At 34.3% G+C, this 25628-nt stretch overlaps 5 protein-coding genes across 6 annotated transcripts; 4 read left to right on the top strand and 1 right to left on the bottom strand.

Annotated features, from left to right (window-relative positions):
* Positions 1 to 326: 326 nt before the first annotated feature.
* Positions 327 to 3317, bottom strand: LOC110654059 (uncharacterized). Its single transcript, XM_021809923.2, has 3 exons — positions 3094 to 3317; positions 1909 to 2140; positions 327 to 838 (listed from the first exon to the last, which is right to left on the bottom strand). Exons 1-3 carry the CDS (start codon positions 3222 to 3224, stop codon positions 542 to 544), a joined length of 660 nt encoding a protein of 219 aa, XP_021665615.2. The 5' UTR covers positions 3225 to 3317; the 3' UTR covers positions 327 to 541.
* A 629-nt stretch (positions 3318 to 3946) lies between these two features.
* On the top strand, positions 3947 to 7559 carry LOC110654057 (protein OVEREXPRESSOR OF CATIONIC PEROXIDASE 3). Its single transcript, XM_021809922.2, has 5 exons — positions 3947 to 4288; positions 4528 to 4893; positions 5045 to 5356; positions 5697 to 5815; positions 7172 to 7559. Exons 1-5 carry the CDS (start codon positions 4049 to 4051, stop codon positions 7197 to 7199), a joined length of 1065 nt encoding a protein of 354 aa, XP_021665614.2. The 5' UTR covers positions 3947 to 4048; the 3' UTR covers positions 7200 to 7559.
* A 2381-nt stretch (positions 7560 to 9940) lies between these two features.
* LOC110654055 (transcription factor HY5) lies at positions 9941 to 12140 on the top strand. Its single transcript, XM_021809921.2, has 4 exons — positions 9941 to 10207; positions 10541 to 10727; positions 10831 to 10987; positions 11933 to 12140. The coding sequence occupies exons 1-4, from the start codon at positions 10111 to 10113 to the stop codon at positions 11999 to 12001; spliced, it is 510 nt and encodes a 169-aa protein (XP_021665613.2). The 5' UTR covers positions 9941 to 10110; the 3' UTR covers positions 12002 to 12140.
* A 3231-nt stretch (positions 12141 to 15371) lies between these two features.
* Positions 15372 to 22483, top strand: LOC110653968 (cellulose synthase A catalytic subunit 1 [UDP-forming]). Its single transcript, XM_058146077.1, has 14 exons — positions 15372 to 15627; positions 16881 to 17076; positions 17207 to 17388; positions 17869 to 17989; positions 18098 to 18284; positions 18539 to 18805; positions 18916 to 19261; positions 19386 to 19523; positions 19625 to 19750; positions 20039 to 20251; positions 20361 to 20625; positions 20909 to 21105; positions 21226 to 21576; positions 21686 to 22483. Exons 1-14 carry the CDS (start codon positions 15547 to 15549, stop codon positions 22271 to 22273), a joined length of 3258 nt encoding a protein of 1085 aa, XP_058002060.1. The 5' UTR covers positions 15372 to 15546; the 3' UTR covers positions 22274 to 22483.
* A 765-nt stretch (positions 22484 to 23248) lies between these two features.
* Positions 23249 to 25512, top strand: LOC110654054 (uncharacterized protein At2g34160). 2 transcript variants are annotated; one of them, XM_058146089.1, is made up of 5 exons: positions 23249 to 23531; positions 23850 to 23898; positions 24143 to 24205; positions 24310 to 24374; positions 24450 to 25252. In XM_058146089.1, the coding sequence occupies exons 1-5, from the start codon at positions 23406 to 23408 to the stop codon at positions 24489 to 24491; spliced, it is 345 nt and encodes a 114-aa protein (XP_058002072.1). In that variant the 5' UTR covers positions 23249 to 23405; the 3' UTR covers positions 24492 to 25252. The 2 variants fall into 2 exon arrangements, with proteins under 2 accessions (XP_058002072.1, XP_021665611.2); XM_021809919.2 differs by lacking the exon at positions 24450 to 25252 and adding an exon at positions 25259 to 25512 and having other exon boundaries at positions 23251 to 23531.
* Positions 25513 to 25628: the final 116 nt, after the last annotated feature.

Genomic DNA, 25628 nt, shown 5'->3' on the forward strand with positions numbered 1-25628 from the left:
CCTTCTTAAGGATGCTTATTTTTCTGCCGATCACTTACACTTTTCTGGTTTGATTGAAGAGCTAAATGCATAATGCGATTTGATGTGGGATAAATGAACGTTAAGCTTGAAGAAAAATTACTTTAATGATGCAAGGGCTATCATTTGTCTCATGCAAGCCATACTTCTTCTGCTCACTCAAATTCAAGTGGTCTATGCTATTAAGACCAGTGGGGGTTCCATAATTTCTTCTTCTTCTTCTTCTTCTATTTCATGCTATTGTTTTCTTATGATTATTTAAAAACTAGTTTTGCTCCCTAATGAACATAATAAACAGCGGCATGAAATAAACAGAAGAATACAATATCTGATATTAAGGAAATGCAGACAAGCCTTCTTAGATTCCTCAGTTCCCTAATAAACGTATTGTTAATGTCCACTTAATATCACAAGTAGTTTGTGTTCAAAATTGATTTTGGCAGAACAGCATGCTTTCATCTCAACCATGTTAAGTTTCATGGCATTAGAAAAACAAAAATCTTTTTGATTCAAGGCATTCAACTCATTTCAGCTTAGATTTTGTGGAGCTCTTTAGGGGCTTGACGATGGGTCGTGCAGGTGCACTTCTTACAACCTTCTTCATGTCATACTTTACAGATGAGAAGGCACAGATCAGGGCAAGCAACATTGTTGGGTAGACATAGACAGCTTTAGCAGGATCTGTATTTGTTGGCTTTCCTAGGATCCCTTCCTTGACAAGGCCCCAAATTACCAAAAGTGTCCCAAACATGCTCATCCTCCCAGGTTTTAATATGCCCACAAGTGCTCCTGCCACAGAAAAATAGCTTCCAGCAAGAACCTGGAACAACAACCAGCAAGATTGATATGAAAAACTGACTGATAAAATGAAAAATAGGAAGCTGATAAGGGCAACATATCTCAGTGATTCTCACAGGTACATCAAGAGCCCATTAACATCGAAGCTAAAATAAGTACTACCAGATAAGGATCAAAATTGAATGCCATTTCCATAATACCAAACGCAAGAGGGGCACAAGAAAAAGAGAGAGAGAGAGAGAGAGAGAGAGAGAGAGAGAGAGAGAGAGAAGTATGGCTTTCCCTTCATTACAAGTAAGCAGTTGCATCTGGACATACGAGTTTCAGTTTAAAATTTTGGTTGCAGTCATCAATCGACACATTAACTACCAAATATTAAGTTAAAAAAGTGTATGGGTTAGCCTTAACTACCAAATGTATTAAGTTAAAAAAGTGCAAGGGGTTGCCCTTAATCCCAAACACAACCCATCTATTTGAAGTTCTCAGTTTCTTGATTTTACTCACAAGTGATAAGGAAAGCTGATAATAATGTTTTCCCTAAGTTCGGAGGGAATATCACATTGCTTTTAGACTCCAGTGCACAAAATCCAGAAGGTTAAAGCATTAACTTTGGCAAAAAGCTAAAGAAAAGCTTTTGCAATATGCGTTTTATAGTTTGGGAGTTTGTGCACTGAAGTTTAAAAGTAATGCCATTAAACATACAAGAAGAAAAAGATGTATTGTGCCTTGAAAAACGCTCTACAGATATTAATCACACAAGAAGTAAATGATAACATGTAAACCAGTTTTTCATCATTTTCACAGCTACAAAGAAATCACAACTCAGTGATCCGAATCAAAATTATGGAGGAAAAACAGCAAGACTCAGAGGGTTTCAGGAAACTTGAGTGCTTGTAAGTATGCCATCCAGGAATAAAGTCAAATACATCAACAAAATATCAAAAGATAGCAGGAAAGAATGCATATGGCATTTCCATTTTGCTTCATGTGCATGAATTAAAATCAGTACACGTTAATGGACCAATAATAACAGGTATATGCATTCTCACAAACACAATATTATGAGGTGATGAGAAGTTGAAAAAGAAAAACCTCTAAGCGCTGGAGATCAACTACTGCAGGTGCTTCTTTCACACTGGTCAAGTTATAGATGCTCAACACGTTGTCCCACCTTGGAACAGTCATGTTCCTGACAAGACCATTGACAATAGCTCCAGGGTAGAGAAGAGCTTTCACTACAGGAACAGGAAAGATCTCACTTGCAACTAACTGGGAAGATGTGACATGAATTGGTGTAGAACACATGCCAGATCTGCATGGGACCCTGCAAAAGGATAAGTAAAAATGGTTAATCTAGACTTTGGATTCAAAATTTTCTTCACCCATTGCATATCTACAGATCAAATAGCCCGAGATTCCAGTTTAATTGCATTAGAGCAATCCTGAAATGCAAAAAGAACGGATGGGGAAGCCACATGCAGAAATAACTAGAAAGAAAAGCCAATATGTGGAATAAAACACTACAATTACAGAATTACTGGCCAGATTAATAATATTTAGGCTTATAATTCCAAGTAACAGTTTACAGTTTCACTACGCATAACACAATATTTAGCCCATTGATATTCTGGTTTGCAAGAGAAATTCATCTTCCATAGAACTATCCCTGACCCTGATGTCATCAATTTTTCATTGTCTTTATTACTAATAATCCTTAACTAATTAAATTTGGCCTAGCCCAACCTTTAGAAGGCAAAACAAGCAAACTAAGAAATCAAGGATGAGACAATAAAGGGATCTTTATTCAACTGCTGAGCTAGTCACAACATTAACAAATTCAACAAAATATGGATTATGATTTCAACATGTCATTTAAACTAACAGTAATGATGAAACAAAAGTTCAAATTCTGATAACCTCTATGAATTTAGAACATCACAAGAACCAAAAAAAAGTCTCCAACATCCTCCAAGAATCATATACCACCATGTACTTCAGTACTCAGTAAAAAAGGCAATAATTGCAAGAAAATTAAGTTTCCCAAGTCAAAAAAACAAAACCCAAGATGATAATCCAGAAAAGGAAAGGTCAGGTAACGGAGATCGATTTTTTAGTGGTATGAATTTCCATAAGTCAACCATGAGACCAACAATGAAAGAACACAGGTAGAAAAAGAATTTGAAAACACAGGAATCAAGCAAGGAAGGATTTGAAGAGAAAAATGGATCTTAAAGAAGAAAAATCGAGTAAAAGAGAAAGCAAAAAGCCAGAAAATACCTGAAAAGAGGGACCTGAAGAATGATTAGAAAGAAATAGATTCGAGATGCTATCGAAGGCAGATTGCTCACCCATCCCTTCGACGTTGCTGTTCTTGTTGGTGGTGGAGCTGTTGTATTTGATATTGCCATTATTGAGAAATGAGGAGAGAGAGAGAGAGAGAGTGCAGAGCGAGCAACGCAAAGACCGAGGACAGAGAGGGAGTTCGGATCTGGTGCTTAAGTACCCACTGGAACTTAATTATTAAGCATTGACGCTTGTCAAGAACTATGATGAAACGGTTCGTTTATAGCATACCCAGGCCAGAACCGGGTGGACTGCCAGACTAGGGGCGGATGGTGAGCAGTAGCACGAACGACTAATTAATCACTTAAATATTTTTTTAAAATTAAATTATTAATTTCGACTAATTATTAATTGATTAATAATATTTATTTTACTTTTAAAATTTAATTCAGTGATTAATTAATATTTTAATTAACAAAAAAAATTAATTTATATTAATTAATTTAAATATAGATTTTATTTAGAAATTTTAATATTAATAGTTATCTTCTAACAACCAGTTATTTTTTTGTTCTCAACATTATTATAATAAAATAATGTTAATTATATATTTTTTAATTTAAGGTAAACAAATAAATATAATAATGAATAAATTTTATGTTATAATTAAAAATAAAGAAAATATTTTAAAAGTATATTTATTTACTTATTTTTTGATATAAACTTTATTTATATTTAATAAAAATTTTTATATATATTATATATTTTATTAATTCAATTAATCATTAATTTATAAATTATTTAAAATTGATTTATTTAATTTTCAATTCAATTTTTTCGATTTGCTTCGGTCATCTCTACTCTCCACTCCAGAACCACCTTAGGACGAAACGGTGCGTTTGGAGGGAGCACACGTTCGCTTGATGATAAACCCCCTTGGCCTCTCGGAATGTTTCCGGTTTGGTACAGTAGACAGGGAGAGCGAACGAAAATGGCATTGGCTTCATCGTCTGTGAAGGTTTTTGCTGCTCCAAAGAGTTGGCCATCTTCAAGCATTGAGCGGGTCTTCTTGGGATCTCCCAGGCCATCCAGTCTCTTTCTGCCACGTCACGCTCCTGCTACCTCTATCCTCTCTTTCTCTCGCCGTCCACACCAAAACTCTGCAATCTCTTCTTCAAAGAAAAAGAAGGTGATAATTGGAATTAAATTAACCTAAGTTGGAGTTCTACGCATGCTTTATAGTTTCAACTGCTTCACTAGTTGCAATTTTCACTTGTAATGGCTTACAAATTTTTGATTTTTTTGGTCTTGATTGTTCAAATTCCAAGAATTCACGTCCTCTAGATTAAATCAGGAGGAAGATGATATAGATGAAGATTATCACTTTCTTTTCTTTTTTAAAAATTTCCCCTGTATCGGTTCTTATAGAAAAGTTCGTCTTTTGAGGATATAAAGCAGGAGGAAGATGATATGGATGACGATGCCTTTGAGGCACTCTTCAGCATGCTGGAAGAAGACCTTAAAAAAGATGGGTCATCCATTGATGATGATGATGGTGATGATATAAGTGAAGCAGATTTTGATAAACTTCAACGTGCATTGGAGGAGGCATTGGGAATTGCTGATGATGACGATGTTGAAATACTTAGCTCCACTGGAGATGATGTTGAAGGTGCTAATGCTATCGAAGAAGAAGATGATGATGAAGAGGAGGAGGAAAGACCAGTAAAGCTTAAGAATTGGCAGCTTCGAAGGCTGGCTCGTGCTTTAAAAAATGGACGCCGTAAAACTAGTGTGAGTATTTTGCTCCACATTTGTATGTTTAATAGCAATTTGATTTTGAGAACCTAGAAATGCAGTGATGAGTGTGAATATTTATCTGAATTCAGTTCCAGCTGCTTAATGTTCTGATTTCTAAACAGGAATTTCTCTTATTTTTTTTCAGATCAAAAGCCTTGCTGCTGAACTTTGTCTTGATAGGGCCATTGTTCTTGAGTTGCTCCGTGACCCCCCTCCAAATCTTGTAATGATGAGTGCTGCTTTACCTGATGAACCGGCATCAACATCCTCATTGCCAGAAAGCAAACCGATTGAAATCATTCCTGCAGAATCAGTGAGCGTGGATGATGTGAAATCTAAGAGTGAGAAAGGAGTGCCCGTTCATGTTTTGAGGCACAGATGGTCTGCTCAGAAGAGACTGAAGAAAGTCCACGTTGAAACCCTTGAAAGAGTATATAAAAGAACAAGGAGACCTACTGTAAGTAAAAATTTGTGTCCAGGATATAGGATTTTTTTCCTTCTTTCCTATTTTTTTGCAAGAATAAGTATATATCAAGTGTAGTCTTGGGATTGACTTTTCTATCTGAGTTTCAAAAAATCATTTACTTAGGAAACCATTTTTCTTTATATATGCCCACTGTCTTACTCTGATCTCTTTTACAATTTATCCTGTTTATAGCGTTCAAACTTAAATGATTTATTGAGATCTCTATATGTAAACATGAGTTTGAATTTTGAGCTTTTCACTGAACAACTGTGTTGTAATAGTGTTAGAAGTTTAATTCCTTGTATGATTTTTGCATATGCAAATAATGCAGAATGCAATGATTAGCAGCATTGTGCAAGTGACGAATCTGCCTCGCAAAAGAGTGGTGAAATGGTTTGAAGATAAACGCAATGAAGATGGGATTCCTGAACACCGTGTCCCGTATCAAAGGTCTGTTCCCCAAGCTGTCTCTTGCTGTTGAAACGATCTGTATATTTGTACTATATCTGATGATGGCACCTGAGAGAACTTTAACACATCATGCTCTTCTTCTTCTTTTTTTTCTTTTTAAGAAAAAAACCTTTAATGTTTTCTTAATACTAAGCTCCTTGGTTTTTGCGCCAAGACTCAATAGAAGGCACAAAAATTCAGTATCACAGGTTGAGCTTGCTGAAGAGATGTTTTTCTATCCACTTTCAATACATTTATGTACTTAACCATCTTTATTTCCTACTCATGAAGCCACCACTGTCTGCTGCATAGTTCTTAAGTCAAATTTTATCAGTGCTAACTCGCTAGTTGTTTGGTAAGCTGTCTAATATTTTTCAAGAATCCAATCAATGATGATCTTTAAAATGTATAAAAAACTTTATACACAAGGATAGATGCAGCATGGGGCTAGTGCCCCCACTGCCTGCAAAAGATCTTTTTGAAATTATACTATGAGTTTGCCTCCATAATGAGAGATTTACATTTTCTGTTATAACTTTTTCTTCAAACTTAATAATTGGACTTGCTTCCATCATGGTACTGAGTTCATTATCTTTATTTTGGAATTCCGCTATCCTAAAATTAGTTTATTTTTGGATTAGACTAAACTTATGAGTTTTATATATATATATATATATATATATATATATATATATATATATATATATATATATATATATGGAAAATACATATAATACATATAATATTCATATATATTTGCCTCCACTAACATGAATTTGTGGACCCTGTTTATACTTGTGATTATGGCATGAGCAATTGTTTAAACTTTAAACTAATAGATTTACATTGGAAAATAAGTTATGAAAGGCTTTCTCCATTGCATTTTGCTGTAGCCTTGGATTGGCTCCAACTCTATTCTTATTAGTGAAGTTTTGTAGGGATATAAATATAGCAGCGAGGGCCAAATCTGTTATTTACATAACCAACATTTAGGAGGAGAAAACATGACCAGTCATTGTATTTACATGGCCAAGATAAGTTGCATTGTGTGAAGATATGATGTTAGCCTTTTCTTTTTGGTTTTGTGATTTTGTGCTTTTGCTTCAGCAATGGATTAAAAGAAATTAAGTTTAATCTGTCAGTTCATTGGAGTGGAAAGGAATGAACGTATAGTAGATACACCAAGTTTGCATCTAACCATTTCTAGTACAGGACAAACCTCATGAATTGAGGATTATTCATTCAATTTACCTGTATGCATATTTGTGTACCATCACTGTTAAAATTTGAAAATGACACAAAAGCTATATGAGTTACATAATTGTTCGATGTTTCAATAACTATAATTTTCCTCAGGAATAGTAAGCCAATGGAAGCCCCTTGAATAACTATGCCGGCAAAGAAGCCTTTTAGTGGGTAAAGATGAAACCGTGAAACTCACCTGATCCTGAAACACCAAGATTGAAGATGACTTTGGGTTTGGCTTGGAGGTCGACAACTCGCCATTCCACCCATTTGCATGTGGTTGTTTTTTTTATGATAACAAGCTTGGAAGAATGTCCGAGTTCACTACAATTCCATATATGGGAAATAGCTCTGGTCTATAACTGGTATTCCAAGCATAATTTAGCTCAACTAACTTTAGCTTTGTAGAATGAAAATACATAATGAATGCCAATTTTTGGATTTAGTAGCATATTGTCATGTATTTTATGTAGTAAACAATTGTTTTTGACTGTTACTAGTCCCCTGTGCACAGAAGAAGTTGTTAGGTATTTCAAGGAGAAAAAGTCAGCTAATAGCTACAAAAAATTCATCTACAAGATATAGATATATGGTATATTGTTTGCATTGTCGTTCTACATAGATGAGGAAAATGCTATGAAAACTGCTGTGTATCTCTCTTTACCGAAAAAAAAAAAAAGAAGTCATTAGCATAAGACATTTGCAAGAGAAGGTTAAAATGGAGGGTTCCCTCCTAATATTCCATCCCATGACCTATTCCCTTGGTTCTTCCCCCATTTTTCTCTCTTCCCTTCCCATATATGCCTAGAAGAACACTCATATTTGTACCACAATTTGCAAGCCAACACACAATAAGGAGATTGAAGGAAAGATTCAAGGGCATGGCAACTTTGCAAAGGGCAAAAGTGTTCAGGAGGCAAGGTTCATCAGGACCAGTGTGGGATGATAAGTTCTTGTTGGTAGAAGACAAGGTAGAATACAGGGAGCTAAGGCCTTGTCAAAGTGCCTTAAACATCAGAAATATGGATTGTAGGGGCTCAAGTGCGGCAGCACCAACTTCTTGTCCTCGCAGCCTCTCAACCCCAGCCATGAAACAAACTTTTTCTGAAGGCTCTGGGAAGGGTTTAGGCATCCCAAAATCCAAATCAGGAAAATCAAAACTGCTTTTAGCCATACTTTCCAGTAACAAGTAATTTTCCTGAGTTTCATCATCACTCAACAGCTTCTAAAATTGCATCTCCATCTTTTCCTTCATTCATTTGTTGCTATTCATATATATAATGGTTGTACCAACTATGAAGCAATGACTGTGAATGGAATTATGCATAGTAGCCATCATTTTCAAGACTGCTATTACTCAATATTTTTGAGCAAGCAAATGAAAAAAGACCATGAGTTGTGACAAATTCTCACAACCAAAGAAGATATATCTCACAAGCAACTCTTTTATAAATTCATGGAGAGATCATAGATATATTTCTGTATATAAGAAGAAATAGAGCATTTAAAAAGTTAAAGAACATTTTACAGAATTGTGGGTTTGGTGACATCTAGAAATATTTAGTTTCAGCTTAGCACAATAGAGAGGAGAGGAGGGGTTGAGTCTAAACCATGTGCTCATCATAATTAACTCAAAGAACAGAGTCCTATTCACTTCTCACGGATGGCGAAGGTGACCTTTTGCACCCACAACATTCTGAGACTTAAAATAAATCTATACGTTTTAGGCTTTATTTAAGGGCAATTAGAATAGAAGCTTTTAGCTTCATAGGTCATGGGATTTATAAAACTTTTCATTTTAATTGTTCAATTTTGAGTCAAGCTTTGATGTGGATTGCATCTTAATTTTTTATTTTATGTGGTGAAATGAATGCAAAGTGTTTTGCCATTTACATTCTTAGGCCATGTATTTTTAGAGATTGCCAATGGGTATTTTTTCTCTTAGATTCAAAGAATGATAATTTACAATTGAGTACTTGAGGCATAGAGAAACTCATAAATTAATTCCTTTTATGTTTTTTTAATAATAATTTGATCTTTAAAGTTTAATTCTATTAATAAATTAATCTCTGACGTCTAAATTAATTATTAACTCTCTTAATTATATTTTAATTTAAAATAATTTAATCCCTGAAATTTTATTTTATTAATAAGATAGTTTTTAAATTTTTATTTTATTAATAAAATAGTCCCTAAATATAAATTTTATAAAATAAATAATTACTTAAATATAAAATTTATATATAGGGACTAATTTATTGATAAAATTAAATTTTAAGGACCAAATGATTATGCAAAAATATACTAGAAGCTAACCTATAAATTTTATCTATGAATTTTATTATAATTACGAATTTAATTGTAAAGTATACATTGTTATAAGGAATAACTATAAACTCTAAAAAAAATAATTTTTTATAAATAGTAAAATAGGTATGAAGGATAGTAAAAGTGATGATAATTATTTGATATAAGAAAAAGTCTTATTCTTATTAATGAATCTTATTTATGTTTTTTTAATTAAATTAAAATTTAATTGTATTAGAATTACTTTTATAATTGTCTCAATTAAAATTAAGTAAATTAAAAAAATTATTATTATTATTAACCACATAAATATTTAGTAGTCAAGTTGAATTTTTAATTATTTTAATGACAATTTTTTTTCTTTTTCTTCATATAAAGATTGATTAATAGTTCAGCGTCTTTGGCAAGAGCACACAATACGTCTCAGTTCATTGTATTTATCTTCCAATTTTAATTCCATCCGTTCGATCAAAACCTGATCTAACGGGGCACATTCCTCCACGCTTCTACCCCATCACACTTTGATATACTCAATTTGTCATGGCTCATATCTCTCCACGATTACCCTCTTTTCTCCGTACGATTCAAATGATATCCGAGGGCTGAAATCTCTCTGCACACTTGTTTGTCTCTGCAGCAATTCTCCCGCTGTGAAGTGTGAACATTAATATCCCGCTTATTTTCTGTCCAAAAAGCCACCATATTTTTCTTCCATTTTTAGTCCCCTGTGAACAAGAAAAGAAATGCAAGAACAAGCAACTAGTTCAATTGCAGCCAGTTTTCTTCCATCCAGTAGCGAGAGATCTTCCAGCTCTGCTATTCAACTTGAAGACAAAGAAGGTTCCATCTATATCTTTGGTTGTTATTTTCTGGGATGAAATGAAATTCCGATTATCGAATTTCTGGGTAAACTTTTTATGTAGGACATAGAAAAAAATCAGCTTATTTATGCCTTTAGTGATCTATTTTAGTTTCCAATTAAAATAAGTTTCGAAATTTCTTTCTGGGTTTTGTATAATGTAAGATTTTCTATACTGGGTATCATTTTTCTTCTCTATTTCTTCGTGATCTTATCACGTGTTATCGCGAAATTTATCCGGTTGGGTTTTGGAGAGTTATGAATTTTCTTACTTATTTCCTGTTGCAATGTTTGGTAATTATTTGTGATTTCAGGGATGGAGAGTGACGAGGAAGTTAGGAGAGTGCCGGAGATCAGCGGTGAACCGGCGGGAACTTCAGCCTCTGGTAGAGACGGCGGTTCAGTTGCGGGTGCAGAGCGAGCGCAGGCTCCAGCGGAGGGTCAGAGTCAGAGAAAGAGAGGAAAAAGCGTAGCTGACAAAGAAAACAAGCGGCTAAAGAGGTAAGACACTGATTTTATCATGTTGCCCCATCATTATCTGGGGATGAAAGTATTTAATGTAGGTATAATGGTGTAATCTTACGCGGGGGAAAATGGAAAAAAGGTTGCTGAGGAACAGAGTTTCAGCACAGCAAGCAAGGGAGAGGAAAAAGGCGTACTTGAATGAGTTGGAAACAAGAGTCAAAGAATTGGAAAAGAAAAACTCTGAGCTTGAAGAGAGGCTTTCCACTTTGCAGAATGAAAATCAGATGCTTAGAAATGTATGTGATAATCCCATCTTAATTAATAGTATTTTTCTCATTATTTATTTTTCTCTTAGCCATTGCATAACATATCACATGCTTTATCAATTTCACAATTAATAACCCACCTATCAAGCATTTATGTGTTTAATCAGTATTTATGATCGGCTAGTATATAGTCTTTTCAAATTAGGAAAGGTTAAAGGGGAATAAAGGGAGAATGAAAGGTCATGGGCTTATCATTGATATGGGGTATGTGGGTGAGCCCACATCTTCATATCTGATATTTTGTTTTTGATTTGATATTTGTTTGTGTCGCTATCCATAAGGTTAGGCAGGCATGGATTAGGAATTGAGAATAGAATAGACCAGAACTTGCAATGCCTTCTTGTCATGGCCAATACAATGCCTCAAATGCCATCGATCTGATGGCACTAGGCATGTCAAAATTGCATTAACGTTCTATACAAAAGAAACCTTCATTCTTTTGATCATTCGTTTTCTGCCAACCACGGCTTTTGACAAATCAATCATGGAGGCTTTCTGTGGTGGATTTGACTTGCATAATGTGGATGAAGAGCAAACATTGAATGGGCAGCAAGTACCTTGATTGCTGTATATTTGACTAATAACTGGTTAATACATACTTCAATTGTCACACAATCATGATGCTCATTTGTTGACTTGATGTAATAAAAAAGTAAAGAAAAAAAAAAAAAAAATCTGAAGTGTCTAGACAGGACCTTGGGTTTGGTCATTGGAAGTATAGGTTTGGCTGGTTCAACATGCCACAATTTGATTAGTGGGCTCCAGCTCCCAATTCCACAATGAGAAAATCAATATTTTCTTTTTCTTTCTGCGCAATGATACAGTGAGGCCTTTTATAGATACAAGTTGGAAGTATGCACTAAGTGCTGATGTTGGTTTGCTAATTGAATTGGGATATTTCATATTTTGTTGCAGATATTGAAAAATACAACATCAAGCAGGAGAGGAGGCAGCAGTAATGCTAATAATGCAGATGGTGTATGAGAGAGAAAAAAAAATAGAGGTGGTTGTGGATTTTCATTTTGGCAGATGGGATTGGCCTCTAATGTATTGAGTACAGAAGAAGAACATTAGATGAGAGCTTTCAAAGATCTGTTTGGTATTGTTATTGAAACTGTTGTTGTTGAGAAAATTACTTTTTTAAATATACTATTTAGAGAGTGTTAAAAAATAATTAAAAATTAAATTTGATCAATTTTAATTATAAGAATACTAAAATAATAAAATAGCTTTTTTCAAACTGTTTTTCTCAACAGCATCTAAAATGTTACTTTTATTCAGAAAAGCAATTTTAGACTTTAAAATTCATTGCCAAACATGATTTAATGTTTTTGAGAATGTGTGTGAGTTATTGGGTTCCATGGCAATTTCATTGATTTTAATTTTAACCATGTGCACTGTGGTTTTAAGATTTGTATTTGGACACTGAGTTGTTGAGATGTCTATATTTATGCATCAAGGAAGGAAGCTTTCCCTGTTAAGTCTCTTACTAATAAACAAAGGTTAAGAGAGATTGAATGGACCAGAAGCTGCATCCATTGACAAATCTCTCTTCTTTCTTTAAAGCGTGTTGACCTATGCCACTATTGCCTTTGATTTTTCTTTTTAATAGATTATAAGTTATTCTCCGAGGCGCTTTTATGATTTTTGATCTTATGGCTTCTTATTAAGTTAAATTAAATATTTTTTTAATTTATCAGATTTTTTATTTATTATAAATTTTAAATTGAAAATATAATATTAATTTTTGACAAATTTAAAAAATTATAATATTTTACCATTTATGTTAAAAAGGTAAGTGAGAGAATTTAAAGAATTTGTTTGTGTATATTGTCAACTTGGGTTTGGTTGGCCAATATTATAATGGAATTGATTAAATTCAGATTTGATTAAAATGGTCTTAAATTGATTTTAATTGGTTTATTTTAATTTTTAATTAAAAGTTGAATTTCTCACTAATTTTTTTTAATCCATGCATCATATAGTAGATGAATTAAATCGAAAATAAAATCAAAGAGAAATTTTCAATTCAATTTCAAATCTCCAATTTTTAATATTGAAATTATCAATTTTGTGGCTACCTTGAAGGAAGTCTATTTTCTCAAAGGAGGTAGTGGTTACTAAGTTCTTTAGGCTGCCTGAGATTAAGAAGGTCTAAACTCTGCCTAGCCTTTTATGGGTTCTCTGGCAATTATTGATTCTTTGCTCAACAGTTTTTTAGTTGCTTGTTCTGCCTAGCTTGCTGTTTCCATGGGGATATTGATTTGTTTAGGAAAGCTGTGCTTGATTTGGTTTGAGAGTTTAGAGTCTGCATGTCTACGAACGTGGATGAGCTTCCCTTTTGAGCGCCCAATGTAGGCTTCTCGATGGCTGCCGGCGGCATCTTCTAGTGGTGGAGGTGGTTTACCATGTTATGTGATGCTGGGTCTTTAGGTTTCGAGTCTCCCACCCATTCCTACTCTAAGGCTCTATGTCATATGGATTTGAGCTTTCTATCCCTGGGTTTAAGCATGGGACAGTAAGGTGTTCTATGTTTCTGGGTATGGACTTTGTAATTTATTTTCGAAATATCTTCATTTTTTATTTAAAAAAATAATTTATGGGTTAAGAAAAATCATATAAAAAAATCTAAGAATATTTAATATTTAGTTTAGATATATAAATAATATAAAAGTAAAATAAATGGAGAACTATATAGATAATCTGATGCATATCAACTTTTACTCATAAAATAATAAATTTTATTTTTTTAAATTTATAACTTAATTATTTTTTATGAGCATTGAATAATGTTTTTAGTATAATTATTGAATTTTATAATTTATTAAATTGAGAAATTGAAAGTGAAATTGCAATGTTTCTTTTGACTTTATTTAATTTTTAATATTCATTTCGACTTTAGTTCCACCTTGATTCTAATTCGATGTTATTTAATTAAATATAACATTTGATTTTTTTTAATTTTTTTTATCCAATTTCAGGGTTATAATAAGAAAGATATGATACCATAACTCATTAATTAGTATTTAATTATTAAATTTTTATTAAATAATATATGATATTTCTCTGATAAATTTAAAATTATATAACATAAAAATTATGGATAAATTACATAAATGGTATTTTAACTTATGGATACGTAATATTAAAATACTTAAATTTTAATTTGTAATATAAAATTTTAATCTTTAATTTGAGTAAAAAAAATATGTGATATTTAATAGTCAATTTTTAAATTATTTTTACCGATGAAATATTTATTATATTAAAAATTATATTTTTTATACATTAATTTGATATTAATAAAAAAAATTTTAATTTTACTTTTCATCTATCTATAATTATGATAATTAAAATTACATATATTAATATTTTAGTAATTTAAACATGTTTACTTGAAAATTACCCGTTTATAAAAATATAAATTTTTTAATTTAATAAATATCATGTTAGTATAAATAATTTAAAAATTAATTATTAAAATTTATAAAGAAATTTCATATTATTTAAATTAAAAATAAAAAATTTTGTGAAATAAATTAAAATTGATACTATTTATGCATGTAATAATTTAGGGGAAAAAAAATTGCATAATTTGAGTCCACCGACAGCCACTGCAATAGCGAAGTGAAGCTACAGACAGCCGCTGCAACAGCGGAGCGAAGCTACCGACAATTACTAGTACTGCATCGGTACAGCCTGTAAACAGCAGAGATGATATTCAAGTGTTGTCAAACAATGACAAACTAGAAAATTTCGTATACGTGGCGTTGAACAATTGAACATATTAGTTGCTAAAAACCAATCAGGTATTTACACGCCATTAAACTAACATAATTGAAATAAATAATTTTACTTTAATTTCAATGCAAAAAAAAAAAAATGAATACCTTTAAGTTAGCTTTAGCTATAATTTATTTATTATTATTTAATTTATTGAGCATTTTATATAAATAAAAATACAATTAATCCATTAAACCTCCTGTAACTAATATATATAACTAATATTTATAAAGTGTGAAAATTTTAATTAATTAAATACTTATCTATACATTAAATGAAAAGTATATTTTAATTTGGAATTTTGCAATGTAATATCACAATATTAAAATTTATTTTTATTAAAATGAATTTTGTTACATATATATATTAATTAAAAAACATACAAAGTAGCGTTAATTAACTAAAAATAAACTGTAATTCATTTAAAAAAAGACACACTAATTAATTGAACCGTAAGCACCCTACTGGTGATGAGCAAGCCGGCTGAGCCGGGGTGAGAGATGTGTAACCGGTTGAGCCGGTAATCATGACAAAGACGATAAAGAAACATAAAACGGAAGATAATAAAAGGACAAGCATTGAAAGCTAAAGTGATTGCTGGAAGGAGTAAGCCGACGGAGATGGCTTATTGAGTGGGCGACTCGAAGAGTTAACAGACATATCATTACCCTCGTTGTTTTTCAATACCGTTTTCATCAAGATCAGATCTCTTTCTGTTTTGAGAATCCTGGACGATCCACACCACCATGGAAGCAAATGCAGGCATGGTGGCAGGTTCCTACCGGAGGAACGAGTTGGTTCGGATTCGCCATGATTCCGATAGTGGGGTTTGTGCTCTTAGTTTACCCTTTGGCTCTCGCTTTTTTTTTTTTTTCTGATTTGTTTGGTAACGGTAACTTTGCTTGCATTTTTGTGTGTGGATCTGAGTGTTAACTCTGCGAGAGTGACTTTTTAGCTCGAATTATGCGGTCATTTTCCTGGACTTGGAAATTGGGTAGCGGGTCTTTGTTCGTTTTTTGCAATTCAGCTTTGATCGTTAACTGATTGATACTGATTTTTGTTTGCCGTGCATTAGTATGTTTAGATCTCTTTGCTAACAGTGTAAAAGTCAGTTTTCAGTTGGATCAGTGATCACATGCTGATTTTTTATGTCAGTTTGATCTTCATTCTAACAATCGTTTCTGAAACAGTTGTACCTTTTTTTATGGAACGCATTGTCGTCTTTTGATCTGAGAGTTTTGTGAGTTTGAGTGAGTTTGGATTGTCTCATTTAGCCAAAATTTGGGTTTTGGGTTGGAATTTAAAATTCTTGTCATTTGATCATCTCTTTGTTGTTTACCTGAAAGTTGAATGGTTTCTTCCATCAGTTGTGGGAAGTTGTCAGTATTATATTTCTGATTTTGATTGCAGGATCTTTTTAAGGAAATATCTCTATTTGGTTATTGCCATTTTCATATTTGTTAAACTAATGGGTCGCGATGTGCTTAAGCTGAGATCATAATAGTTCATCTGATATCTGCTTCTAAAAACAATACAAAGACGTTTCTGGGTTTACCTTTCTATTTCTCCCTCTTAGCTGGATTTGTTTGTACTTACAGTACCTATAGTGCAGCTTGAGATGATATCTTCGTAGTTTATGAGTTTTCCTTTAAGACTAGGTATACACAATTTAAAATTGTCAAGCTAGATTGGGTTCCAAGAGCAATTGAAGATGTTTAATGGTGTTACTGAGAACAGGAGTAGAATTTCCAAGCTGACTAGTAGCAAGAACTCGTGTTCTGCTTTTTGTCTTTTGTTATCTTATGTTAGAAAAGTGCCTTTGAATTGTTCTTAATTCCGTTTGATTTTATTCCCCTTTGGAATACTAGTTTACAAATTTTCTCAGTTTTGTACTTGGCTTCTTAATGGGCCTCTGGATTCCAACATTGTAATATTCTTATTTGTAGTTGGATAATATTTTTGTGAGCAAATTGGAATGTAATGGTGAATTTTGTGCTTATGACAAGTGCCAAGTAGCCAAGTACAGCCAAATATTTGCTTTCAGAATTGTAATTGTTGCATTCTTTGTGGAATAATGCAGCCAAAACCCCTCAAGAATTTGAATGGCCAAACCTGTCAGATATGTGGTGATAATGTTGGACTGACTGCCAGTGGTGACACATTTGTTGCTTGCAATGAGTGTGCCTTCCCAGTTTGCCGTCCTTGTTATGAGTATGAGCGGAAAGATGGGACTCAGTCTTGTCCCCAGTGCAAGACTAGGTACAAAAGGCACAAAGGTTAGCTTCTTTGTGATTGTCTTTAAGATGCTGCTATACATTTTTTTGTGATTGTCTTTAAGATGCTGCTATACATTTGTTTTTTTTTTGTGGGGGTCATATCTCAGCAATGTCTGTATGTATATTTCAGGGAGTCCTCGGGTGGAGGGAGACGAGGATGAAGATGATGTTGATGATCTAGAGAATGAATTCAATTATGCACAAAGCAATGGCAAGACTATACGCCAATGGCAGGGTGAAGATGTGGACCTTTCATCATCCTCCAGGCATGAATCTCAACAGCCAATTCCCCTTCTCACAAATGGGCAGCCGGTAAGGAGATGGGTCCCATAACATGCCTTTTTTGTGCATCATGAACTGGCTGTGCAATTCATATTTCTAGATTTGCACTGTCTATTTGGCCTTCTGATGTTTTGGTAAAATTAGATGACATTGTATCAGATTAGGCAGATTGAAAATTTATGCTGGGCAATGTTACTGGTCTCTTGGCTTTTGTCACTCCCTCTTTGTACTGCATGTGGCCATGTGCTAAATGTGGAATGCACTTTGTCTGAGAGTTGGTATTGTGATGCAGATATTTTCCTGTAACCAGTTATCTTCCTTACAATTTAAACTGAACCTTGAATTGTCTGTATTCTGATTTAATAAGTATATCTGTTTGTCACTAGCAAATAAAGTTTCCAGGATGTTCCCTAGCAGGCAATGAATGATTATTTTGTCTGAGGAATGTTATGTCTGGTGTATTTTTGGGTTTTACAATAATCTACTGACTAATATGCCCACCGTCACCAGGTTTCTGGTGAAATTCCCTGTGCTACACCTGACAACCAATCTGTACGAACTACATCTGGACCTTTGGGCCTTCCTGAAAAGCATATTAATTCATCTCCTTATATTGATCCAAGACAGCCAGGTAATCAAGTGACCAGAATTCATTTGCCTAATATTTCTCAAAAAGGTTTCTACATCACTATGGGGATTCCGTGGTTTTTGAGTTGATCATGTCATCTGCCATTTGCAGTTCCTGTTAGAATTGTGGACCCATCGAAGGACTTGAATACTTATGGTCTCGGTAATGTTGACTGGAAGGAGAGGGTTGAGGGTTGGAAACTCAAACAGGAGAAAAATATGATGCAGATGACCAATAGATACAATGAAGGAAAGGGGGACATGGAAGGCACAGGTTCAAATGGAGAAGAACTCCAAATGTGAGCATCTTTTCTGGAGATTTATTTGGCTGCTTTAAAGTCAAAGTGATACTTGACACATAGGGGCAAATTTAAGCCATTTCGTTTTGTGTATACTTTAGCATGTAATCATTTTATTTTCTGAGAAGCGTATTACTTGCAATTGCAATGCCCAAATGTTTGAAGCATGGATTAGCTTTCAGATGCTATTAAAAAGTGCTGGATAATTTGCTCACTTAGCATTTTGTGTTTGTATTTCTTCATATATTGCACAGGGCTGATGATGCTCGACAACCTTTGAGTCGAGTGGTGCCTATTTCTTCATCTCACCTGACCCCATATCGTGTTGTAATCATTCTCCGGCTTATTATTTTGGGTTTCTTCTTGCAATATCGTACAACTCATCCGGTGAAAGATGCATACCCATTGTGGCTAACATCAGTTATTTGTGAGATTTGGTTTGCCTTGTCATGGCTTTTGGATCAGTTTCCAAAATGGTCTCCTATCAATCGTGAAACCTACCTTGACAGGCTTACGTTGAGGTTTGTTGAATGCATCTTAATGATATTTTTTTTTTTTATGAAATAAGGGTACGATGGGTGAAAGGGGAGCAAATTTTGTTATTGCCTTAATTGGATTTTATGTGCTGCAGATATGATCGCGATGGAGAACCATCTCAGTTAGCACCTGTCGATGTCTTTGTTAGTACAGTGGATCCCCTCAAAGAACCTCCTCTGATTACAGCAAACACAGTTTTGTCCATACTTGCTGTTGATTACCCTGTCGACAAAGTATCTTGCTACGTTTCAGACGACGGTTCAGCAATGTTGACATTTGAAGCCCTTTCTGAAACTGCAGAGTTTGCAAGGAAGTGGGTGCCCTTTTGCAAGAAGCACAATATTGAGCCTAGGGCACCTGAGTTTTATTTTGCACAAAAGATTGATTATTTGAAGGACAAGATAAAACCTTCTTTTGTGAAGGAGCGCCGAGCAATGAAGGTGAGTCAAGAAGATAGATACTTTACATATCTTGTGTCTGTCTTTGTTTGGATGAAGTGAACTCTAGCATTTTTTACATGTTTTCAACATTATTCATGAAAATGAGGATAATTGTGTGTTGCAGAGAGAATATGAAGAATTCAAGGTGCGGATCAATGCCCTTGTTGCCAAAGCACAGAAAATGCCTGAAGAAGGTTGGACAATGCAGGATGGCACTCCTTGGCCTGGAAATAATCCTAGGGATCATCCAGGAATGATTCAGGTATTATTATCCTAATATCCTTGCTATGTGTGTTGGTGGTCATTATTCTTTCTTCACATTATTACAATAAGAATTTTCCTTTTCCCCAATTGGAAGAACAGGTGTTCTTAGGGCACAGTGGGGGCCTTGATACGGATGGAAATGAGCTACCTCGCCTTGTTTATGTTTCTCGTGAGAAGAGGCCTGGCTTTCAACATCACAAGAAAGCCGGAGCAATGAATGCATTGGTTTGTCATCTTAATGCCTCTTATCTAATCTCTCCCTGCAATTTAATCTCTGATTAATTGTTATGGTGTTAAGGATGTTTATTTATATGTATACTGACTAACAACTGTTCAGTAAATTGCCCTTCTCTTTTCTTCAATAAGAGGACACAGGCACTTATGCGCACTGTGATTTGTGATTTAGTTCAAGATAATTGATTGCTAGATGGAGTGGGCAGACCTGTACCAAAAATATTATTTCTACTAAACTTTGTTTTTCTTTTGACCTGGTTTATATTTGTGTTATTGTAGATTCGAGTTTCAGCTGTCTTGACCAATGGTGCCTATCTATTAAATGTTGATTGTGATCACTACTTCAATAACAGCAAAGCTCTTAAAGAAGCAATGTGTTTCATGATGGATCCTGTCCTTGGCAAGAAAACATGCTATGTACAATTCCCTCAGCGTTTTGATGGCATTGACTTGCATGATCGATATGCCAATCGCAATATTGTGTTCTTTGATGTATGTGCACAGTTGATTTATTATCAATCTGCAAAATAGTTAGCCTTTTTTTTTTTTTTCTGGGACTAATGTTCTAATGGTTCCCATTTGTGTTGTCATTATTTTTAAGATCAACTTGAAAGGGCTAGATGGCATCCAGGGTCCAGTCTATGTGGGAACTGGTTGTTGTTTCAACAGGCAAGCTCTATATGGTTATGATCCAGTTTTGACTGAGGAAGATTTGGAACCAAACATTATTGTCAAGAGTTGTTGTGGATCAAGAAAGAAAGGAAGAAGTGGTAGTAAGAAGTATATTGACAAGAAGAGGGCAGTGAAGAGAACTGAATCCACTGTTCCCATTTTCAATATGGAAGATATTGAGGAGGGTGTTGAAGGTTTGTTTTCCAGACTCTTTATTCTCATCAACAGTTTTTAAAAAATATAAATATAAATATAAATATAATCTCTATAAGTATTGAATTTCAGCAAATTAGACTTTTTCTTGAGCATGTTACATCTTAAATATGCATGGGTGGTGTGTACGACTGTTGTTCTAGTATTGGACCATTATTTAAAAGGTCCTTCTGATTACATTCATGCATATGTAAGGTTCTTCTCCAACTTAAATCTTGTTTTGCATGTTCAAAGATCAGTTAACTTCTTACTTCATGTCTGCAGGATATGATGATGAGAGGTCACTTCTTATGTCTCAAAAGAGTCTAGAAAAGCGATTTGGTCAGTCACCAGTTTTTATCGCAGCCACCTTCATGGAACAGGGAGGCATTCCACCATCGACCAATCCTGCAACTCTTTTAAAAGAAGCCATCCATGTCATTAGCTGTGGATATGAAGACAAGACTGAATGGGGCAAAGAGGCAAGTCTAATTTGGTGTTTAGCAGCTATTATTTCTTCAATAGCTGCTTATTCTCTCCCAACCCCTCTCCTTTTTGTGTATGAGCTCACACATGTTAACTGATCTGTTGATTGCTACCAGATTGGATGGATCTATGGTTCTGTGACTGAAGATATTTTAACTGGGTTTAAGATGCATGCACGTGGCTGGATATCAATCTATTGTATGCCTCCACGCCCAGCATTCAAGGGGTCGGCTCCTATCAATCTTTCTGATCGGTTGAACCAGGTTCTTCGGTGGGCCTTGGGATCAATTGAGATTTTGTTGAGCAGGCATTGCCCCATATGGTATGGCTACAATGGAAGATTGAAGCTCCTGGAGAGGCTGGCATACATTAATACAATCGTATACCCGCTAACATCTATTCCGCTGATTGCTTACTGCATGCTTCCTGCTTTTTGCCTTCTAACTGGGAAGTTTATTATTCCTGAGGTGAGCAACTTTATTACATATTCATTTTCTCCTTACCAGTTGTTCTATGAAATATATTTGGATATACGTTAATCATGGGAACTTATGAATTTGTTGCAATTTTATCCAGATAAGCAACTTTGCTAGTATGTGGTTCATTCTCCTCTTTGTTTCCATTTTCGCTACTGGAATACTTGAGCTCAGGTGGAGTGGAGTCAGCATTGAAGATTGGTGGAGAAATGAACAATTCTGGGTCATTGGTGGGACATCAGCCCATCTCTTTGCTGTGTTCCAAGGGCTTTTGAAGGTGCTTGCTGGGATTGATACCAACTTTACTGTCACTTCAAAAGCTTCTGATGATGATGGGGACTTTGCTGAGCTCTATGTGTTCAAGTGGACATCTCTTCTCATTCCACCAACAACAGTCCTTATAGTGAACTTGGTGGGCATTGTAGCTGGTGTTTCATACGCCATAAATAGCGGCTACCAATCATGGGGTCCTCTCTTTGGCAAGCTGTTCTTCGCAATATGGGTTATTGCTCATTTATACCCTTTCCTGAAGGGTTTAGTAGGTCGGCAAAATCGCACACCGACCATTGTCATTGTGTGGTCCATACTCCTTGCTTCCATTTTCTCCTTGCTGTGGGTTCGTATCGACCCCTTCACATCAGATTCTACTAAATCTGCGTCAAATGGTCAATGTGGCATCAATTGCTAGTTTGTGTTGGAATTATTTTGCCCTGAAAGCCCACCCTGGTGTATATAAACAAGAATTAAGGTACTGAAGTGGTATAAACTAATTTATGTACTGCTATCTTCATGTGGAAGGGCATTAAGATGGTTGGACCGTAGACCCTTCCATGTCATTTTGTACTTGTCACTCCCACGATGTGTTTCGTGCAAGTGGGTTTCCGAGTTGTTTGTGTCATTGTTGTGTAGTTCGGTTGTCTTTTGGTAAAAGCGTATAGGAATCTGATCGTCTTTGTACTCTTAAGAAAAAGAATAAAAAAAAATTGATGTTATTCTTTAAATGGGTTGAGGGCCATCCTATTTAATTTTTACACCTTTTTGCCTCTTTCCTTATCGGACTCTAGAGCTTCAGAAATTTATGAGGTGCTTTAAAGGGTGTGCAAGGTTTTTTATTCTCTGATTTTCCCGAGAAATTGAAAAAGAACCGATATTACATAAACTAATTGAATTTACTTTATTATTTTTATATAATTTTAATTTACTAATAATTGAATCAAGAATAGAATTGATTTTACATATATTTTTCAATAATTTTGTTTATATAATACATTTTTTCAAACTAATTTGTTTTAGAGTATTTTATAATTTAGTCTTTACATCATAAAAAAAAATTGTAATTTGATCTTTTTATCAACCAAGTAATTTTTTCTTATTAAAAGTTAACATTAATCAATCATAAATTCAAAGTAATCAGTTAAATTCAGGGATTAAATTGTGATTTTTATTATGCTTTAAGGATTAAATTATATATATATATATATATATATATATATATATATATATATATATACAAAATTTTGCTGTAATCGAATAGAAATACTGAGAAGGTTATATCACAAAGTTGAATTGGGCCGTTTAAAACTAAGCCCAAAAATAAGGTAAGAATTAAGAAAACGACGACGTTTCCTCTCTGACAATCCTCATTAAGAACCCCTAAAATAAAAATAGAAGCAGTATCAAGGGTTTTTGAGGCTTTGAGCCATTTATAAATTGCAGAAGCTTCTGGAGACAAATAGAAGAGAGGGAGATTTTTCTGTTTGGAAGGAGAATTAGGGTTTATTGGTTTCTCTCTGCAGGTAGTAGCTAAAGCATTTATCACAATGGAAGGGATAACAGAGGGAGTGAACAACTTGAACATCACTGATTCAGCTTCAGCCAACAAGAAGAACCGTATCCAAGTCTCTAACACCAAAAAACCCCTCTTCTTCTACGTCAATCTCACCAAGGTACACTCTATCTCACCTCTTTCTCTCCTTCGCTTTGTTATGTGCTTTCCTTTTAGCTATATCTTTCGTTTTTTACTTATAATTAGATCTGTGTGTGAATGTAATATGCAAGTTTAATTTTTGATTTGGGTTTTTTTTTTTTTTTTTTTCTTCTTCTTTATGCTGTTTGTTTTCTCCCTCGGTCTAGCCTATAGTGTAAAAATAATCGTTGCAGCTTTTCTTAATTATCTGTTCATTGACTTCATTAGGTCTTGTCTCCTTAGCATACCGTTTACAATACCAATTAGCCGTTAACAGTTTCATGGTTGTCTTTTGCAGAGATACATGCAGCAACACAATGAAGTTGAACTCTCTGCTCTTGGGATGGGTATTTTGATTCTTTATATGCTTCCTTATATATTGCCATATTTTCTGGCTTGTTTAACAACTCTAGCCTTAGCAGTTCTTTCTTTCCGTTGTGATACTTATCAAAGCAAAAAAATGAAATGGTTTTGCTGTATTTAGGCTTGTAATACGTTCCTACTTTCTAGTATGTGAACCATGGATGAAAATAGTATATTATGCTCATAGTTAGAGTTTGTGTAGCATTGACTCTTATATTATATCTACAGCTATAGCAACAGTTGTAACCATCACTGAGATCTTGAAGAATAATGGGCTTGCTGTGGAGAAAAGTGAGGCTTCTATTCTTTGCATTTTTATTATTATTTATTTATCTATTTATTTATTTTGTTTTTTATTTAGCTTAGTAACTTATGATTGTTATACACATGATCAGAGATCATGACTTCAACTGTTGACATGAGAGAGGAAACAGGAGGGCGACCTGTGCCAAAAGCAAAGGTAAATCCAAAATATAGCCTATATTGAACTAAATCCAGATCTGAGGTTGAAGTACACTATTGTTGTAACATGCAGTGGATGGGATCCTGCCAGATGAAGTTTTACTGTGAAAGCTAAGTTAAAACAGGATAATGTGTGTGTGTGTGTGTTTTTTTTCTTTTTTCTTTTTTTTTTAAACTAGGATTTTTCTTTTATTTTTTAGTAATTTGTAACTACAGTTTTTGGTATCTAAACCTGAATAATAAAATTGTTAAACAACAATGGATTTATGATAGCCATGTTTTTTTTAGGATGAAACCATAACAATAAACTATGAATGCACGGCATGCTGTGGATTGTATTATTTTCTGATGCACTATAATCCAGAGTTTTAGACAGCACTCAGCAGATTGAGCGTGTGCTCAGATTGGGTATAACCAGAGATGTTGGATGTGGATAATTTCCTTAGGGATCCAAGGTGGGCACTTAAGAATTTGTTAATTCTAGATGAACTATTAAGCCTTCCCAGGAGAGAATTTGCAGTGCTTTCTTGGTTTATGTTATAAACCATGGAACCATAATAGTTACCTGTGGATGCATGACTTGTCTGGCTTGTATTATTTTCTGATGAACTATTATCCCAAATTCTAGTCAGCAGATGGAGTACTCACTTGGATTAGGTATTAAGACCCAAAAAGACTTGGAAGTGAGCTATTTCTCTAAGAGTCCCTAGATGTTTGCTTATGAGTTGAACTTTGAGGTCTCTAGAGTGGAGACTTGCATTTGTCTTGTGCCACATATTTGAGTCCAACTAACCCAATGACCTGATTGTCTCTTGTAAATATTTTTTCCCTATTTTTGCTTGGAAAGGAGAAGACTGATAGCGTGAATTTGCTTCTTGTTAGATTGAAATATTGCTTGGGAAGACAGAAAAGTTTGACGAGTTGATGGCTGCTGCTACAGAGGAATTGATGGATAACGAGGAGCAGAGCTGAGCTTGAAAAAGCAAATTCAGTTGGCCCCTTCAGTTCTTTGTGAACATCTGTAACAATCTGTTTTAGATTGGATACTATCAAGTTCATTAGCTGTTATTATACTTCTTGTAGGAGGTCTTGTAAAAACAGTGAACTTTGCTATTCAAAATTCAAATTCGTTTCCAGATTTTATTCAAATGAATTTACTGATTGTTAGCCATTCCATAACTGATCCCCTACAGTTAATTTCCAGTCCCTTTTCTTTGAGTCGAGTTCTAGTCTCTATTATCAAGAATATAGG

This window comes from Hevea brasiliensis, chromosome 4 (genome assembly GCF_030052815.1).
Source record: "Hevea brasiliensis isolate MT/VB/25A 57/8 chromosome 4, ASM3005281v1, whole genome shotgun sequence".
Taxonomy (NCBI): Eukaryota; Viridiplantae; Streptophyta; class Magnoliopsida; order Malpighiales; family Euphorbiaceae; genus Hevea; species Hevea brasiliensis.

Excerpts from the sequence above, each read along its gene's own strand:
- LOC110654054 (XM_021809919.2), top strand. The coding sequence starts at position 23,406 with ATGGAAGGGATAACAGAGGGAGTGAACAACTTGAACATCACTGATTCA. Across the intron at positions 23,532-23,849 it reads TCTACGTCAATCTCACCAAG|AGATACATGCAGCAACACAA; the intron begins GTACACTCTATC and ends TGTCTTTTGCAG. Across the intron at positions 24,206-24,309 it reads TGGGCTTGCTGTGGAGAAAA|AGATCATGACTTCAACTGTT; the intron begins GTGAGGCTTCTA and ends ACACATGATCAG.
- LOC110654055 (XM_021809921.2), top strand. The coding sequence starts at position 10,111 with ATGCAAGAACAAGCAACTAGTTCAATTGCAGCCAGTTTTCTTCCATCC. Across the intron at positions 10,728-10,830 it reads GAAAACAAGCGGCTAAAGAG|GTTGCTGAGGAACAGAGTTT; the intron begins GTAAGACACTGA and ends AATGGAAAAAAG. Across the intron at positions 10,988-11,932 it reads AAAATCAGATGCTTAGAAAT|ATATTGAAAAATACAACATC; the intron begins GTATGTGATAAT and ends ATTTTGTTGCAG.
- LOC110654057 (XM_021809922.2), top strand. The coding sequence starts at position 4,049 with ATGTTTCCGGTTTGGTACAGTAGACAGGGAGAGCGAACGAAAATGGCA. Across the intron at positions 4,289-4,527 it reads CTTCTTCAAAGAAAAAGAAG|AAAAGTTCGTCTTTTGAGGA; the intron begins GTGATAATTGGA and ends CGGTTCTTATAG. Across the intron at positions 5,357-5,696 it reads AAAGAACAAGGAGACCTACT|AATGCAATGATTAGCAGCAT; the intron begins GTAAGTAAAAAT and ends CAAATAATGCAG.
- LOC110653968 (XM_058146077.1), top strand. The coding sequence starts at position 15,547 with ATGGAAGCAAATGCAGGCATGGTGGCAGGTTCCTACCGGAGGAACGAG. Across the intron at positions 18,285-18,538 it reads AATGGAGAAGAACTCCAAAT|GGCTGATGATGCTCGACAAC; the intron begins GTGAGCATCTTT and ends TATATTGCACAG. Across the intron at positions 18,806-18,915 it reads CTTGACAGGCTTACGTTGAG|ATATGATCGCGATGGAGAAC; the intron begins GTTTGTTGAATG and ends TATGTGCTGCAG.
- LOC110654059 (XM_021809923.2), bottom strand. The coding sequence starts at position 3,224 with ATGGCAATATCAAATACAACAGCTCCACCACCAACAAGAACAGCAACG. Across the intron at positions 2,141-3,093 it reads CTTCAGGTCCCTCTTTTCAG|GGTCCCATGCAGATCTGGCA; the intron begins GTATTTTCTGGC and ends ATCCTTTTGCAG. Across the intron at positions 839-1,908 it reads TTGATCTCCAGCGCTTAGAG|GTTCTTGCTGGAAGCTATTT; the intron begins GTTTTTCTTTTT and ends TTGTTGTTCCAG.